Source organism: Epinephelus lanceolatus, chromosome 1 (genome assembly GCF_041903045.1).
Source record: "Epinephelus lanceolatus isolate andai-2023 chromosome 1, ASM4190304v1, whole genome shotgun sequence".
Lineage (NCBI taxonomy): Eukaryota > Metazoa > Chordata > Actinopteri > Perciformes > Serranidae > Epinephelus > Epinephelus lanceolatus.
In genome coordinates, this window is record NC_135734.1 from 12,355,648 (window position 1) to 12,373,679 (window position 18,032).

General features: G+C 40.2%; 1 protein-coding gene across 3 annotated transcripts in view; it reads left to right on the top strand.

Moving 5' to 3' along the window:
* The window catches only part of phactr3b (phosphatase and actin regulator 3b), a 65,318-nt gene that overhangs the window by 7,939 nt on the left and 39,347 nt on the right, over nucleotides 1-18,032 (top strand). The window contains exons 1-3 of one of the 3 annotated variants that reach the window (XM_033627023.2): nucleotides 11,926-12,210; nucleotides 16,775-16,933; nucleotides 17,815-17,889. In XM_033627023.2, coding sequence (XP_033482914.1) covers nucleotides 12,204-12,210; nucleotides 16,775-16,933; nucleotides 17,815-17,889 — 241 coding nt within the window. In that variant the 5' untranslated portion in view covers nucleotides 11,926-12,203. Of the gene's footprint in view, nucleotides 1-11,925; nucleotides 12,211-16,774; nucleotides 16,934-17,814; nucleotides 17,890-18,032 lie in introns of those variants that run through there. The other 2 variants (XM_033627024.2, XM_033627022.2) reach the window with 2 other exon arrangements.

Genomic DNA, 18,032 nt, shown 5'->3' on the forward strand with positions numbered 1-18,032 from the left:
GCCAAGACTCAGTGGTACACTGGCTAATTCAAAAGCACCTCTTTTTTTTTGTGCCAACTCATCTCGCATGCCATTATGCACTATGCTGAGACGTCCCCGGGTCCCACTGACTACAGGGCCCCGGGGAGCAGCACAGAGGCAGGACAAAACATGACATCACCCTCCATCAATGACATAAAAGGACATTAACATCACTATGTAGGGGACTCATACTGTAGGTACAGGGGCACAGCAAGAATTTTAGAAATACTGAGATCACGAGTCCAAATTCACCCAACAAAACCCCATCAACATATTTTTTTAATCAAATCCCCAACCAAAGTCTTAATCTTTCCACCCATTTATTTGTTCATTTAATGGGGGACTCCGCTGATTTCATTAAAGTGATGTAAAAAAGAAAAAAGTCGTATAAAGCCTTTTGTGGTTCCAGATGGAGCAGAAGAATAGACTCTAGTGATGTCACTTGAGTCATTGTCGGTTGGAGCTGAAGACTTCAAGTTTGGAAATGAAACTCATGAGGGAAATATCTGATTGTCTGGCTGCTAAATGCTCTGCTATGTTCACCATCTAGTCTCTAACTGAGTCTGTCTGCTGTTTGCCGCTGAGCACTTTCAAGTTTTCAAGTTTTTTAATGTCATATGCACAACAGTTACAAGTCGGGTTTCCATCCACCTATTTTTATTTGCATTTTCAACAATTGCGAAAAAACACTTGAATGGAAACGCTAGAAATTCGAAAAAAGTTTTTACGCTTGGAGGGGGTGGAAAAGTCAGTGTATCGATATTAGCCGATCGATCGATATATTAAAATACGACTTTTGGCAATGGAAACAGATTTAGTGAATAAACAATGACGTAGGCTACCGGATCCTACTTCTACTTCACACACTCACCTGTGTGAACTTAGAGAGAGGTAATTACTCCAGTGTCAGGTGAGTGTATTTCACAGCTTACCCGAATAGACTGGACATGTTGAATACCGCTGCATCATGTGCGCTGCCTGGTGTACCAACACAGACATCACGGCATTATGTAGGCTATGCTGACAACGCTGATATGAGTGTGACGAGAGCTCTCGCAATAGCCAAGAAGTTCCCAAGGAAGCTCTCCATCTCGTTGTAGTCATGGATGTGCCGGTAATTGCATTTTTATTTTTATTTTTCACGAAGAAGCACCACCTACTGCTCGACCTGTTGACTCCCAATACTCGCAAAACAATAATGAATGGAAACATGCATAAATTCGCATTTTCTTTTGTGCATTTTCACAAAATTCGCTTAAAATTTGCAATACATTTGGATGGAAACCCAGTTACAGAGAAGCAGTGGCTGGGAATGAAAATCTTAGATCTCAGGCTCCAGCCAACCACCAGGGCTGCACCGTTAAAAGATTCAAAGCATCAGTTTAAGACTCCTCAGTTGACATAGATTCTTCAAGTCAAGCAGTTGTATTTTGTGTGTGTGTGTGTGTGTGTGTGTGGTGTCACTCAGTGTACTTCTGGTGACGTTTCAGTGCTAAGTGAGTGCTCCTTGCTGTCATGCTGCTTTCCAGTACAGGCAACTGCAGACCCAGACCTAGGGTGAGCCTGACAGAGACAGAGGCAGCTGCCCAGCGCCACTTAATGTGAGCACACCGATTGGCTAACACAGTCGTCAATCATGTTGTAAAATCCCAGTTTTATAGCAATAATTAACTAATTAAAACCAAACTTATCAGAAAATCGAACGCTTGAACATACAGCAATGTGATTAAAACTACCCTCAATAACAGAAGCCATCTTTGGGAAAATTTTATTTGATGTGTACTGTGAGTTATTAAATTGGTGATTTGTTTGCCCGCTGACACCAGCCTTATTAGCTGCACCTGTTGCTCAGCTAGTCGGTTGTAGCTCAAACCAGAAGTACTTCTGTGATAATTTATTTCCATTTGACAAGATGCATTTTACTTTTGACTTTTCAACTGAGCCATCTAGGAGTTTTTAAAAGTGAAAGGAGCCATTTAAAAGCACAGTGGTGTCATTATTTTTCGTCACAGGCAGCTTGACTACAAGTAAGGCTGCACTGAAGAGACAAGCACTGACAGGCCTAGTATTATACACACATATCTATATCTATATATATATACATATATATGTGTGCGTGTGTGTGTGTGTGTGCATACAGATATTTACACAGGTTGTAATGTGAATATAAAATGATAGCATACAGTGTTTTTGGCTTTAGCATATTCGCTGAATGGCAGGTATGGTGATCATCCATATCCGTCATCTCATCATCAACAATTTTCATTACACGTGATCCATTGTTACTATAAAGATTTTGTTTATAGTGGCTTTAAGAGCTGGGAGCAGGCCATTGAACTGTGTCTCAGTTTGGTTGAGGTTCAGAAATCATATCTTCTTAGCTTCTCAGTGTGAGGGATCCTACGTGAACACACTAATTACTGCCAAATTTAGAACATTCATTCATTCATCTAACCGCTTCATCCTCTTGAGGGTCGCGGGGGGGCTGGAGCCTATCCCAGCTGACATTGGGCGAGAGGCAGGGTACACCCTGGACAGGTCGCCAGACTATCGCAGGGCTGACACATAGAGACAAACAACCATTCACGCTCACATTCACACCTATGGACAATTTAGAGTTATCAATTAACCTAGTCCCCAATCTGCATGTCTTTGGACTGTGGGAGGAAGCCAGAGTGCCCGGAGAGAACCCACGCTGACACGGGGAGAACATGCAAACTCCACACAGAAGGGCTCCCACGCCCGGGATCGAACCGACAACCCTCTTGCCAAATTTAGAACAGTTGTAGTTAATTCAGTTTTCTGTTATTGTCAGGGTTTAGCAACACAATCAGAATCTATGGGTTGTTTGGTCAGTGTCAAATCTTACCAATCAACACCCACATAGTCCTGATGAAGCAGATTAGCTGAGTTATGTGTTAAACTCCCAATAAATATATTTTGTATCTGTTGCTAATTTACTCATGAATAATTAATGTAGAGAAATACTCAAGATTTGGAGCCAAGTTTTAGGGTCTTTAACTTCATATACTCCATACCTCCCTACGATGCCCCATAGAAGTTGTATACATTATCTGAAAGCTGGGAACCTGAAGTTGAATTTGAGATGCAGCCTAGCAGGGTTTATCAACTTTTTTTACTCATACATATGTAATAATCATTGTGTTTTGGTTAGGCGCCTATTCAGACTTGGACAATGGAAGTATATGAAGACCATTTCCCTGTCTCATAAATTGTTGCAGCAATTTTTGGTTTGACAGCATGTGTAACACACATTTTGTGCTAAATTTACAGCCTCTGAAAGACTGTAATATCGTCCGGGAACGCCAGCGTCCCTACAGAGTGGACAAGGTTAAATACAGAAGTATTGAAAAACATGAATAAAAGAATGGTTATGATTTTGAGTTTGAAATGAAAATCCTGAGAAATAGTAGGGCTTTTCACATGATGACAGTCAGCTTATAGGCTGGTACCAAATCATCCTCAAAATGTGCTACTATCATACATTTTCTGAATCACGGTTAAATTATCTGAAATTCCAGGATGTAATTAGCATGATGTGTAGTAATGTGCTAATTCTGTCTCAAGGCTGGTTTTCCTTTTCAGAGAACACAGATAAAAATGAATATAGAAAGATAGTCTTTGTCTCCATGTAAGGGCTTGATGAACGACAGCAAAAACAGAAATGGTGAAGTGCACTACCCCCTCCCCCACTACACACAAACAAACACACACACACTGTCTCCCTTCCCCCAACAACTAAACAATCTTGAATCTCCAAATAACAACCATGTCACACATATTGTAAGACTTAAAAAATGCTGCTCTGGTGTGTTCACGGCCTCCACAATACAGGCCACATTAAAAAGAGAGCAGTGCTGAAGCCATGGCCAAAGAGATGAAAGGCTTGTTGCCTGTGTTTACTGCTCTGCATGTAATCCACAGCCAACTTACTGTTTCTCTCTCCAAGCAGACCTTTGCTTTCATGCTCCATTGTGCTTTCTATGTCCATGATTTATACTTGAGTAACGCTGCCTTTATGAATTTAAATGGATGTCACTCTGCATGTCACACATTTGTAGTAACTCCTGGGGGTGAATGTGCACCTGTAATGATATGCTTCATTTTTAGACAGAAAGACAGTTTACTATGTGTGCAGCAGAGGCAGAGATCTACCCAGCAACTGAGCAAGGCATGTTGGGGAGAGCTACTTGACTTAAGCTGTCAGCCATTTACACATAATGTATCTTTTATGAATGTTTCATGTGCTGACCTAATTCCTTTCAGAGCCGAGTAAAAAGCAATATGCTGCACACGAGAACACAGCAGGGCATCCAGCTGATCCTTTAGACATCCTCATCCCACAACAAGGGGATAGGCAGGGCCAGGCAAATGGAAACAGAGCTGTGATATGATCACTTGGATGCCCTGGAAAGGCAAGAATAAAGGCTCTAGACCACCCCAGCTGAGTTATTTTTAGTCATTTGTTTTAATGAAAATCTCCTCTGCATCCTACTGAGAAAGGGAGTAGAAACAGCCTAGTGAGAGCTTTATCACAAAAAGAGATATTTTGCTCTGTGTGGCAGATGTAATTAAAGCAAACGCTTAAGCCCAGAGTAGCAATGGAGAGCCTGATCACTGACAGACTTGAATCTCTCAGCAGTGTAAAAGAAGGACGAGGGGGAGGAGGAGGGGTGGAGGGGGCAGCAGCTGCAAAAATCTGCTGAAACTGGTCGCTGGATTTTAGGCCCTTAGAAGTAAAAATGAAAGCTACTGATCAGCACCGAACGGCTGTTGTGATGTGACTCGAGCTAACCCAGTGAAATGCATGCAATTAAAAAGTATGGCTGTTTAGAGGGAGCCGAAACACAGACATGGACTGTTATCTGTTCTACAGACAGATTGCTTACTCTCTAGTTTCCTTCCAACCAGCCTCGCTTGTTCAAGTATGGTATACATTTAAATTAGAGGTCGATGGATGATGGAATTCTTAAAGGCTAATTTAATAATGATAGTTTGAAACAGGAAACAGCCAGTAGATGATTAATCGGCGGTCAAGGGAGAAGATGAATGTAAATAAATGTTAAAATGAAGAACAATACACATAGACACAGTCACACAGCAGAAGGGACCTGCTTTCTCTGGAGCTGTACCCACTGATCAGCCATTGTTGCTCATTTTAACCCAGCAGCAATCTCGGGGCTAAAGAGTGACGCCAACACAGAAGTCCCAAAGACACCCATGTTAAAATGCCCAACTTAACACAATTTTGGTCTCAATAGCTGATTTCAACATTCATGACTACTGTAGGGGTGGTGAATTTTTCTAACATACCCGTTTGCATTTTATTAATGCTTTAAGTTGCACATAATTAAGGGTGGCTGCTTTGAGTGACAGGCTGTCTGCCGATAGTGTCCTTGACTTCTCAGTTAGGTCCAACCCTCATTTCACGACGCCAGCCTCTCATTCAAATATGGTCACTTCTGGCTCCAAAAAACCGAAATAGTGACAGCCAAAATGCTGAATTTAAGGCTTCAATACGGAAGTCCACAAGCCAATAGGTGATGTTGTGGGTATTATTTTGACAGTCTATGGCTCTAGCACAACCCTTCCCTCTTTAGCTCTGGTCTGGGATGTACATCCCCACGTGACTGATGGAGGCTGCGCAGCCATCGGCCACCATCAGAGCCGAGATCTGCCGATAATGATGTTTTGCAAAACTTCCTGTCTAATTAATTAATTAATTGGCCAAACCAATAAATCAGTCGACCCTTAGTTTACATTTACATGATAAGCACCTCTAGCTGTTAGGAATGCCACAGTAAGGAAATATTGCTGCCATTTAGTAAAATCTCGACCCCACTTTTTGCAAGAAAAGATATGGGTCGATGACACTCAATATCTGTAGAGCGGGGGCTGCAATTATATGAGGGTGGCCATGGCCCCCCCTTGGGGGTGCCACTGTTTGCAAGGTAATGAGAAAGAACTGATTTTGTTGTGTACTTTGGAAGACTTGTTGGACAGTAATTGCTAGCAATTATGATAATGAATGAATCGTTTAAGTCATTTAACAGGCAGGAGACACCTGCTGGTTGTGCCTCTCAGATGTCTGATAATTGTATATAATTGTAAACAGAATATGTCTTTGGAATTTGGAGTGTTGGTTCAAAAAAACAAGCAATCTGAGGACGTCACCTTGGGTTCTGCACAATTGTTTTGGGCATTTTTCAGGATTTTATGACACTCTATAAACATAAATATAAATTGATTAATCAAATCAACAGGGTACGTTCCTGCAATGCAAGCACCAAATCCGACATGAAGAAAACCTCGGCCTCCTCCAAACCTTTAAACATCCCCTTCAGAGGAATCCCACAGACTATTTTGTTTGCAGCTCACACACTCTACGCAGTGGAGGCTGTGTCTTCCCTACTGCTTCAGTCCCCTATCTGTCACTGTGACACTGCACTGGCATGTAGGCTGTGGCTGTACCTGATGAATGATTCAGCAGATTTAAAGGGGTACAGCACTAAAGTGGAGCAGCAGCAGGGTTTATGAACTCAACATTTCTGTTTTTAAACTGGCAGCACCGTTGAAATGCAATGCCTGTTCAGGAGTTAAATGTCAGACACATCATGAAAACACAGTCGCCCTCCCAATTACAGCCTGTGGAGTGGCTCTGAGCCTTACATGACATCCTGGGCTACAGTCTTTAGATTATAGCCTTAATACTGATTTTTTGCCACTTTTGAATTACTGTATTTGATGATGTAAAATCTGCTGTGTCGAACACAAATCGTTGGTAGTGGTCCCTGCCATGGATGACTACCTACAGTTCATCACAGAGCAGAAACATGCAGAGTAACACCTCACATTGTTTGTGTACTCCTGTTGCATTCATAATTTATTACATGACTCAAGGTCTGAAGGTGAATCAAGCTTTATATAATTCTAGCATAATGACCTTTAGAGTCTAACTCCATAAACACACAGAGTATGTTTATGTTTATTTTTTGGGATTACTGATGTCTGTAGCTGTGTGCCACCATTATCCAGCTATCTAAGGTTTAACTTAACCCCAAGGGACAGCTGGTTAAAAACAAAAAGCAATAATATCATAGTAACATGGGAGATTAATCTGACATCACAGACAGTAAAGCAACATGGATCACAATATGATGTGGCAGCAGGAGGTAAACAAACAGGGATGACAAGCAAGTAAGTGAATACTGATTTGAAAAAAATGACTTGGCCACATGGTGCAGGCAGGCAGAACGATGGGACAGCAGCAAATACTGTGTGTGTGCAGTGTAGGAAATTTCAGAAATATTTGGGGGACAACTTTTGCACCTTCTGTTAAAAAATTGGGTCATTTTTAGGGAACCTCAAAATAGTAGTTGCTGTTTATAATGTGAAGTGGACCCAGATTAAAATTCATAATCACCAACTTGTGCCAACATGAGCAAATAAAAAGCAAACTGTGAAGAAATTTGTGACTATGAAGAAGTGTTTGTGTTTAATAAGAATGTTTAGTTTGTGCATTTACATGTAGTGGACATGAGAAGCATCAGTGCCCTTTGCACTGTAGTATGCTTTATTTTGGAGGCTCCTGACTGTCTGGAAGATAAGTGTTCGACTTTGTTAATGCACACACATGCTTTGACTCTTATCTGGTGATGTGAATGACGTGGGAAAGACACTGTTTCAGGCTGAAATTATTGTTCTTTAAGGTTTTGGTATGACCGTCCGTGTAACATGCTATATCAAGGTCTTCTCTGATATCAGAGTTGTGTTGTAATTAAACTTATATATTCAAGTAAGAACAACTAAGGCTGTATTTAGTCTATTTTATTATTCATCAAAATGAAGATTGGTGAGAGTACAAGCTTTTCCACATCACATATTGCTGTTTCAGAGAGAACAATGCAGTCATCATGTGTATGGAGTGGCATTTCTATGTATAGAAGAAAGCAGGAGACAGTTTTAACTATTTAGGCTTTTATTTAACTCTTAATTGTATATGTATAATGCATTACTTTATAAATCAGTTGAACACTTCAAAACAGTCTTTCAAATGAGCTAGTTTCTTTTTTAACATTTTTTTTTTGAAACTGCAGAAGCATATGAATGCAGAATCAGTCAGAAGTTGTCTGCTTTCTGTTTGAACCCGAGTAATACTGATTTAGCTTTGTATTAGGGGTGGGAATCACCAGATGCCCACTGATCCGATATTATCACGATAATATACTCACATACTTTGGTCACAATACAATATTATTGCAAGATTAAATGTACTGCAATATGCTGAGTGTTGTGATAACATATATTGTGATATGTTGTGACTTATTAACATTTTTTAACTTCAAATTAAGTAAAAACTTTGTCAACATCTGTTTTTATGTAATAAGATAACGTTTTTAGTCTGTTCATCTCACTTCAACCATTTTTATCATAGCTGCATGTATTTAGAGCAGTGGCTCCCAACTGGTCCAGCCATGGGGTCCAGATTTCTCCTTTATCATTAGTTCAAGGTCCACACAGTTTAACACTTCAGGCATTATACTTCTCTTTGGCCATGTTGTTGAGCTAGTTTGCTGTCTCTGTCAAGTAGCTCTCTGAAATTCACACTTAAAAATTAAATGTGTTTTTGACAAACTTGGACCATGACCCAATAGTTGGGAACCACTGATCTAGAGGACTGAAAAAGCAGTTGATCTCAGTATTTTATTGGGCTATCAAAGTTTAATTTATATTTGCAATATTGATAATTTATTAAAAAAATCAACATAATATTGCCTTGCAAAATATGCTGTATCGATTTTTCCACCACCCCTACTTTATATTAACTTTTTTTAATCTATGGGAATTCATATGCTGATGTCATTTAACTGAAATGGAATTCTTAGCCCAGATATGTGCTTACTTTACCAAACCTCCTGAAATATTTGCCGGTGCCCCCAGAGACTTATCATTGTCAGACTAATAACCGATGGGAACCGAAACCAGGTCAAGCTTACTTCACTTGGTGCACTGAGCTCAGTAATGTTAGTCAGCGACACTGATCACCCCACTAATCATTCCATCCATCAACCAGTCAACAAGATCCACACGTCGGCTGCAACATTGTTAGCTAGCATATATTTACTGCTGACACTTTTAGCTAATGCACCAAATACATTTTTAATTCTGTAGCGTTAGCATTAATGTTACTTACTTTACGCAAATCAGTAATGCTTCCTCATTTGACAGTGAGCCGAGTACCTTTTATCTGTTTACTTCCTTTAACAAAGTCCTGATTAGCTTTTACCCGTCCAATGCTGTTTGGATAGGTCCAAAATTACTCCCTATTTGCTGGCTGTACATGATATAGTGCCCTAAAAAAATCATACAATTAATTTTCCATGTCCCGTACAGTCCTTTTTGCTAAACGTCCCACAATGTAATGCATTCATGCAATGTTGGCAGAATGGAACAAACAGGAAAGCCTCCTGTTTTTCACTTTGAGAGCATTACAGTAATATATTAGTCCAAGATGGAACCCACTGCTAGCACTGTGGTCACAGAACTGAATTTGCGTACACTGAGAATTGTGAACTCATTCCTGCAGTCACTTCATATTTCTCCATCTCTACATTGGCAAGCTTGGGATCACGTGTCAGTTTTTTATTAAGTGATGGCAGTTGGTGTGCACACCCTTTAGGCATGCCCTCCATCCTCGGCCTTGTAAATATTGAATGAGAGTCACATTCAGCGAGTAGCTTACACCGTTGTTTACATTCTTTGCTTACTGCTTGTGTGTCCCTGAGGAGAAATCCAGCCATTGACTTTTATCATCTCTGATGTAGTTCTGCCCTTCCTGCTGTGTGTATTGAGAGGCCCTCTAGAAAATCGATCTGAAACCACAAAGGCTTTGTTTACACACCGCGTGTTGTCTGAATAATTAACAATAAGCCTCCTGTGCTGATGGAGTCTGTGCAAGTAAAGGAAAAAAACATAGTTAAAAAGTAGGTTAAAAAGTAATTTGCCTTGTTTGTTGGGAAAAAACATAGATAACAATGTACCCTTAAAAAGCGTTATTCCTGTATTTTTGCAAGGGTATTAGTGCAATGTTCATGACTGACCTGAGTGTGTGAGTATATTTCTTCATTTGTCACCTGTGGTGTTTTCTGTGTTATAATTTTCTGACCTTGAGCCTGATATTTTTTGGGGAAAAAATGATTCAATTTAATTTCCAGTGTGTAGGATTTAGTGGCATCTAGTGGTGAGGTATCAGAACTGAAACCTCTCCGGTGTGCCAAGCGTGAAGGAGAACTTCAGTGGCCAATGCAAGCATGCAAATGGCCCTATAGAGCCAGTGTTTGGTTTGTCTGTTCTGTAGAAGCAACATGGCAGACTCTGTGGAGGAGGACCTACCCTGTATGTAGATTTAAATGGCTCAAGGTAATGAAAACAAAATGATTCTTATTTTCAGGTGATTGTACACTAATAAAAACAAAGTTATTTTATACACCGTTTCTGCCAATAGATGCCACTATACACACTGGACCTTTAAGTATCGCTTTTTTTTTCCTTCAATTTTTTTAATGTTATGTTTATTTACAAGCCCAAATGTACCTTTATAAACGCTACATTCTTCAGAAGGCATGTCCTAGTTTGATCATTGGGTGGTATCTTGTGAATAAGTGCTGACACAGAGGACATAAAAATTGCATGTCCTATGATATGCTATGACCTATTTCCCATTTTTTACCCTCTACATATCTGACATTATTTATTCATTATGTAGAAGCTAGACTGTCATATACTGTAAAGAATATATGCACATGCTGATTTGGAGATATGTTTTTAAGTGGGCTTATAAACTCCCCTATAAGCCAGGACGCAGCATTAGATCCTGTGTCAGGGCTACGTATGCTGACTGTTCCTCAGTCCTGGCTTAATACTAAAGGTGGTCGGGTTTTTGCATTCAGCTCTGGAACTCCCTGTCTGAGGGTCACTTCTTAAAATGTACCTTTTTAAAAAAGCCCACTGTTTTATTTTCAACATGTCTCATCTTATCATAATTGTTGTTATTGTCTTTCATTTCATTTCTTGTGTTACATTAATTGTTTAATCTTATTTGCATTAGTGTGGTCTGGAGGGCAGTAAGCTGCCAACATTGCTCATCTGTTTCAGTGCTGTTATTGGTCTTTATTGTTGGGGTTCTTTTTCCTTTTACTCAGTTTACTTCCTGCATAACTCTCCCCTGAAATGTTATTATTATTATTATTATTATTAGAAATTCTGTCGATTTTAATTTGCAAGTATCAGTGGTCAGTTTATTAGTGTCAGTACAACTGCATGCTCATTTTGTACGCTGCAGTTTGTGGTTTGTTTGCTTTTAAGATACAATTAGCCGACTAATTATTGAGTCAATCTACAAAAAAAAAAAAATAATAATAATAATATAGCCTATAGTAAATTGCATATCACTTAGAGTTTGATGGATAAATTCAACAATTTAAAGATAGGACCTTTTGCTTTAGTGATTGTGATGGGCATGTATTTTCTTTCATTGACCAAAGAATAATCAAATAATTGAGAAAATAAGTTGAAGCCCTAAATTGTATTGCATTACACTAACAGGTGATTTTAATGTTTATTTCCACCCAATTTTAGGTTAGGGATGGGAGGCTAAATATTAGAAACAGCTCTCTGTATGTAATTCAGTGGCACTACCAAGTAGTTACAGAAATTACTTATTGTAGGGCTGCATTTTGCATCTGTGTGTGTGTGTGTGTGTGTGTGTGTGTGTGTGTGTGTGTGTGTAGTCTACTGTAACACTATGTTTTGCAGTAGGTAGATGAGTGTGTGCCAGTTTATTTGCCCTCCTCCTCCCGTCCAGAGGGGCGGGGTCCACATGGCACATCAACACTAGCAGCTAGCCGCAGATGTCACCCTGTCGCCCACACTGTGTTTCCGCTCCCTCGGACTGCTCCAGCCTCCGATAAACTGGCATTTTACACCTTTTTGAACGAGGTAGTTTTTCTTAGAGTATTTTCATTCGTCTCTTTGTTTTGTTTTTTTAAACCCACGGCGGCTGTGAAACCACCCGCTCCCCGGTCAGCCCGTCGGCTCCGTGGGGAACAGGCTGTATGATGTGACACCGGGAGCTGCAGGAGGACACTGTCGCTGTGTATCTTATGATATGTATGTAACTTCTGTCTTATTCTGAAGCATTTGTTTTTGGCTCAATATTGCGCTGGTTTACAGTCAATTAGCGGCGATGCCTCCCATGTGTTTACCCTAAACATAATAATGTTCGTGTAATGTGCCCACTGGGACTCGTAGTGTTTGACTTTATGACCAAATGGCACTTAGTGGGGCCATTTCCTCCTGTGATATCAACACAATATTTCCACTGTGACTTGTGGCGTTCAGCAGCGAGTTTGTAGTGAAGAATACTTGACTAATATTTCTTTTTTAATGGTGATATCACTGTGATAACATTTATAATGGACACTGTTTTTCTTGACTTTTTCTTAGTGATATAAACTATTTATTACAAAAACCACAAACTCCAGCAAGTGAAGAAATGTGAGTGATGAGAATGTTGTGACATCTCCAGGAGCTCTGTGTTTGGCTCCCTCAGCTGGCTCATCATCTGTAGTAGTCCACTCCACTGTAGGCCTACTGTCTGACTTTAACAATTAATGTTCCTTCTTCCTGCACTCGCATTGACAAACATGTTAATGTTCACTCAAACCCTAACACCTGAATTAATATTTCAGCACAACTCACAAATTAAAAATACAGTGGCTCCCTGACTTACATTATGCATCATTACACGCCAGGCCGCGATTGGCTGCAGCTCTCCATCTCTCTGTGTGGCAACAGCGTTCCCATCCACCCAGCAACTCCCTATTCCTCATGCTGTGGTGGTTCTCTGCCTCCAAGGGTCTTTTCTGCAGCATCCAGCGTGGTAACCATGGCAACGGCAGCCTGACCCTGGGTGCGCTGCTACTGTTACTACAAGCTTGACCTGAATTCATCATCCTAGGCATGCACACATGACTTGGGAGACTGACCTGCTTCTCATTGTTGACGGTCAAGCAGCTCTGAGTGTCAGTGAAAGCCGAGGCGTCAATACATCTGCTGTTCATGGATCAGTCAGTAATGATTGGCCTTGGGTTGTTAGCAGAGTCTGTATGTTTGTAGTCTTATCTCTTGAGCATCAGTCACAAGTCAGTTCAGTTGTGTAAAGGCAGTGGAAGTGGTTGGTGAAAAAAAGATGTATCTTGTGTAGGCAGATGAAACAACTGGAGCTGAGTTTCTAACTTGCTGGCTTAGAAAAACAAAGCAAGTAAAAATGGTTTTAGCCTCTCCAGTGTGAGGATTTGCTGCTTTTATTTTTCTTGTTTGATAGTAACCTGAATATCTTTGGGTTTTAGAGTGTTGTCAGACAAAAAAAGAGGCATTTGAATATCTCTTTAGGGCTATAGGAAATTATGAAGGACATTTTTCACTATTTTATTGATTATATCAGTGATATTTAACCTGCTTTGACTGGGGGCCACTTCTGCAAAACGACCGGAGGCCAGGAGCCAATTTCTCGGGGTGAAAATCACCAGAGGCCCCACAATACGATATTATTATGACACTTTGATCAGTGCAATATTATTGCAATTTTAAACATTTTGTCATATGCTAAGTTTTGTGATACCGTATATCGTGATATATTGTGATTTTTTTTTGTACTGTTTTCAACTGCAAATAAATTAATTTTGTAAATATGTTTTTAATGAGATGAAGTTTCAAAGATAAAGTTTCTCACCTCATTTTTTTCAGCAAAATTTATCTGAAAAATCAATTTTCTTAATTAATCTAAAAGACTTGTATTTGCCATATTAATAATTTTTGCAATAAAGAATAATACTTGGCTTCTGTGTATTGATACAATATTGCCACACAGAATATTGCAACACTATGTTGTATCATTTTCTTCCCCACCTCTACCTCTCTGTGTTAATTAACCAACATCAATAATTAATAAGTAAATAATTAGCTCATGCATCTGTCAGGGGGACCAGGGGACCCTTCTCTGGCACTGTTTTTATAAACAAGCTATATTTTCATGCTTTTTTTTACACTGTGGTTCCTTATTTATATTCAGAGTACAAAAAATATTCCAAGTTTAAATCAGTTTCTTTTCATTGTGAATTAGAAAATGGTCGTTAGGCTACCTGGCACCCATCTGGCCCGATTGATACAGTAATTGGCAGTGTAACTGATAATGAAAACAACCGTCAGTTGCAGCCCTACCTACCTTGTGAACATTTTGATGTTGAACATAATGCTGATATGATGGCTTGTATCTGTGCTGGATGTTTGTGACTTTAAAAATAATAGACTTGGCTACCATTAGTCACCCATTGGTTTTGAAGCCTCGAGTTCAGCATTTCAGCTATTGCCAGCTTGGCTTTTTGGAGCCAGAAGTGACCATATTTAATTGATTGGCTGACACTTTTTTAGCAATTCTGCATTGGCTTCATTTTTCAGCGCCGAAGGATGCTACTTGGTTCCTGAAATATATGTCCTCGGCTGCTCCCTGCATCATTTTGTAGAACTGCAGAACATTTTTTGGTATCAGTTAGATTTTAACCTTTTCTTGAAATGTCATATTGTAAATATGTTGCACTTCTGCTTGGGTTGCTGTTGAGTTGGCCACCTTCCACATGCCTGCACCATCACCTCCATATCCCTGCCAAATCCATCCTCACCTGTGAAATATCTCAGCGTAAATCACAGCACACTTCCTTTTGCCCTCATGTGACTGGGGCTGGTAATAAGTGTATGTAATTCATTTCTTAAGGGGTATAAATGAGCAGATGTTGTGGATTTAGACGCAGAAAATGAAAGCGTTCACGGAGCGATCCCTGCGCAGCCCACGACTCAGCTGTAGGCTCCCTGAGGTGTTAGCTTGTTGTCGGAGCCAGACTGTGTAGGAGTGACTATTTCTGTCCTTTCTCCAAGGAACCTCTCTCTGTGTCTCTCTGTCTCTCTGCCACTCGATGCAGGAGTCAGCCTCTGTGCTTCTCTGCATGCCTGTGTGTCTATCATTGTCATCCTTCCTCTACAGCTCAGCCTGCAGACTTAACAGAAGTCAGAGTACCAGCTAGGAGGAATAGCCATTGACTGAAAGTCTGTCTCGATGGAGAGAAATCAAGCTTCTGCACTATTAGTCAAGTAATTGTTAATGTGATTAAGGGTAATTAATAGAGTTTTTTCTTTCTTTCTTTCTCATTAATTATAGTAAACTCAATATATCTTTTAGTTTTAGACAAAAGAAGCCGTTTGAATATGTCACCTTCAGCTCTGGGCGACTTGTCACTGTTCATTTTATGGACAAAAAGGTTAATTAATAAAGAAAAAAAACAGCAGATTGATCTACAGTTAGTAGGGGTGTAATGATAGTTTGATTTTGATTAGTATGTTAATTAACAATTAACGGTCCAAAATCATAGATGCAAAGTAAAAAACATTGATAGATATATATATTAATATATCTATCAATGTTTTTTACTTTGCATCTATGATTACGAGAAGCACTAAAAGAAAATTCCCCACAGTCCAAGGTGACGTCGTCAAGTAGCTTTTTTTGAATGACTATCAAGATATTCCATTTACAATGTAATGGATTTCTATTATTTGTCAGCTGATAAACATAGAGCTGAAGCAATTAGTTGATTAATTGATAATAAGTCAATGGACAAATTAATTCAGAAAATTCATTCATATTTTGGTTTTGTGAGTCTTCAGTGATAGTAGACTGAGTATATTTAAGTTTTGGATCATCAAATATTCAAACTTGGGTTCTGGGAAGTCATCTGACATTTTATAGACCAAACAATCAATCAATGAATCGAGAAAAGAATCTGCTGTTAAGTGATAATTAACAAAAGTGTAGCACTACATTGGAGTTTTTGTTCCAACACTCACAAAACATAGTGCAGGTAATAGATAACGGTTATTTGTATGTGTAAATAATTCATATAACACTTCAAATATTAAGCATTATGTGAAAGACAAATACAAGGCACCCTGAAAACAGGCTTTCCAAGACACGGGAATAAAGTCTTGTCAGTACCCTAAAAATATTAAGGAATATAAAACAACAAAAACAAACAATCAAGACGTGGAGACGTAGCGGGATGCTCTGAAAAAATAGCAAACTGTCAGCAGCAACGTGTGAGATTTGTACTATTCTGTCACTGCTGCGTGATGTCAAACTGGGCTGTAGATTCACAGAGAAAAGGACGCAGCTTGAAACAGTGTAAAATCAGTGGGAACTGCACGCTGCAGATGTCTGCATTGACCTTAGAAAAGGCAGTTGTGCTGAGGCTGATTTTATTTATTCTCTGTGTGTCTGTTAAAAGTGCTCTATTGTCTGTGTGTTTGGGGCCACGAAGGTCTGGCTGCCCTGAAACCATGTGAGTCACACACAAACAATGTAATTCTCTGTCTTCTCCCCCACTGCTCGCTTCTCCTCAGAAATCAGACTGGAATCAATAAGGCATTTACAGCCAGTGACCCACATTTGCTACTCTCACACGATGATGGGGGGTTGTCAGTAGTATTCAGCCGCTTGTGTTAGAAGTGATTTAAGAAATCCCTTAGTCCTCACCATGTCGGAGCTCTCATCGATGTAGTTGTGTTTTCAGGATGGATTTTGTTGCCCGCAGCCTATTTTAAAGGGGTTTGTTTTGTGTTGCAGATGTGATGGACCAGCAGAGGGCGCTACATTCAGGTTGCCTGGTCTCAGGGGTTCGTACGCCTCCCGTCCGCCGCAACAGCAAGCTGGCCAGCCTGGGACGCATCTTCAAGCCATGGAAATGGAGGAAAAAGAAAAACGAGAAGCTGAAGCCCTCGGCAGGTGAGTGTGACGTAAGACTCGTGCTTCCATCACCCAGGTGGCCACCAACGTCATTAGACCTTGATGTTTGGTTGAATTTACTGTGCCTGACACAGTTAATGTAAAGGTATTGTCGTTACCATGATTGCAGCTTGGCTGTAAACCATGATTACACATGTGGCACCTTGTAAATGACTGTTAAAAGGCACACGTCACATACACACATTACGCAATGTCATCAGGAGGTATGAATAATAAAATTTGAGTCTTACTACAGTATTCATTTCCACAAAGTATTCTCAAACATGTTAACTAAACTATTAACATAATCCAACCATCATGATTTATGTTGGGATATGGTGGAGGATGATGACAGTATCCACTGCTGATGGCTTCAGGGCTGTCCTCCTCTGTTAGATGGTTCTTTGAGCAATGCATACGTAACGTTCGCTGCTGCTTCTGCTAGCTGGAAAGACCAGAATGCCCTGAGCAAGTATGCCGAGCTTCGGGTAACATGAGGTGATTACTAAGTTTGATTATTATGATGTTCTCCATTGTTAGCTAGCTAATGTTTACTTATATAAATGGTTATCGCCTGCATCGCCTGTGTGTTGCGTTTGTGTGTTGTCATGCACATAACAAACTCAAGCACTGGACAAGAAGTAGCCCCACACTGACAGTAGATTTGTCATCGGCCAAACCCGAACACTATTTGTAAATAATTGTCTGAGCCCGGCCCATCCCGTTGGGTCTGTTCAGGCTCGAGTCCAGTATCCACACTCTGTTGGGAATAGGAAGACAGAGGCTGTATTTGCAAATAGACTCAGGCTGGTTCACATGTTTTCATTGTCCGTGCAATCAGTGGACCAGTTTCATTAATGTTTGTATGTTTGTTTTTTTAGCGGGGGAGAAGAAGGCAGCTGTACGACAGAAGAGAGATGACCTCGTCAAGAGGAACCCCGGGGAGACGGAGATAGGTGCAAAATGAGAGATGAACACACACACATGCACACATATGCACACACATGACTCCAGGCTGATCACGGTTCACTTGTTTAGCCACATGATGCCCAACTGCTCTGCAGACTCAGTTCCGTCCTCTTCCTCTGTGCTCTGTGTG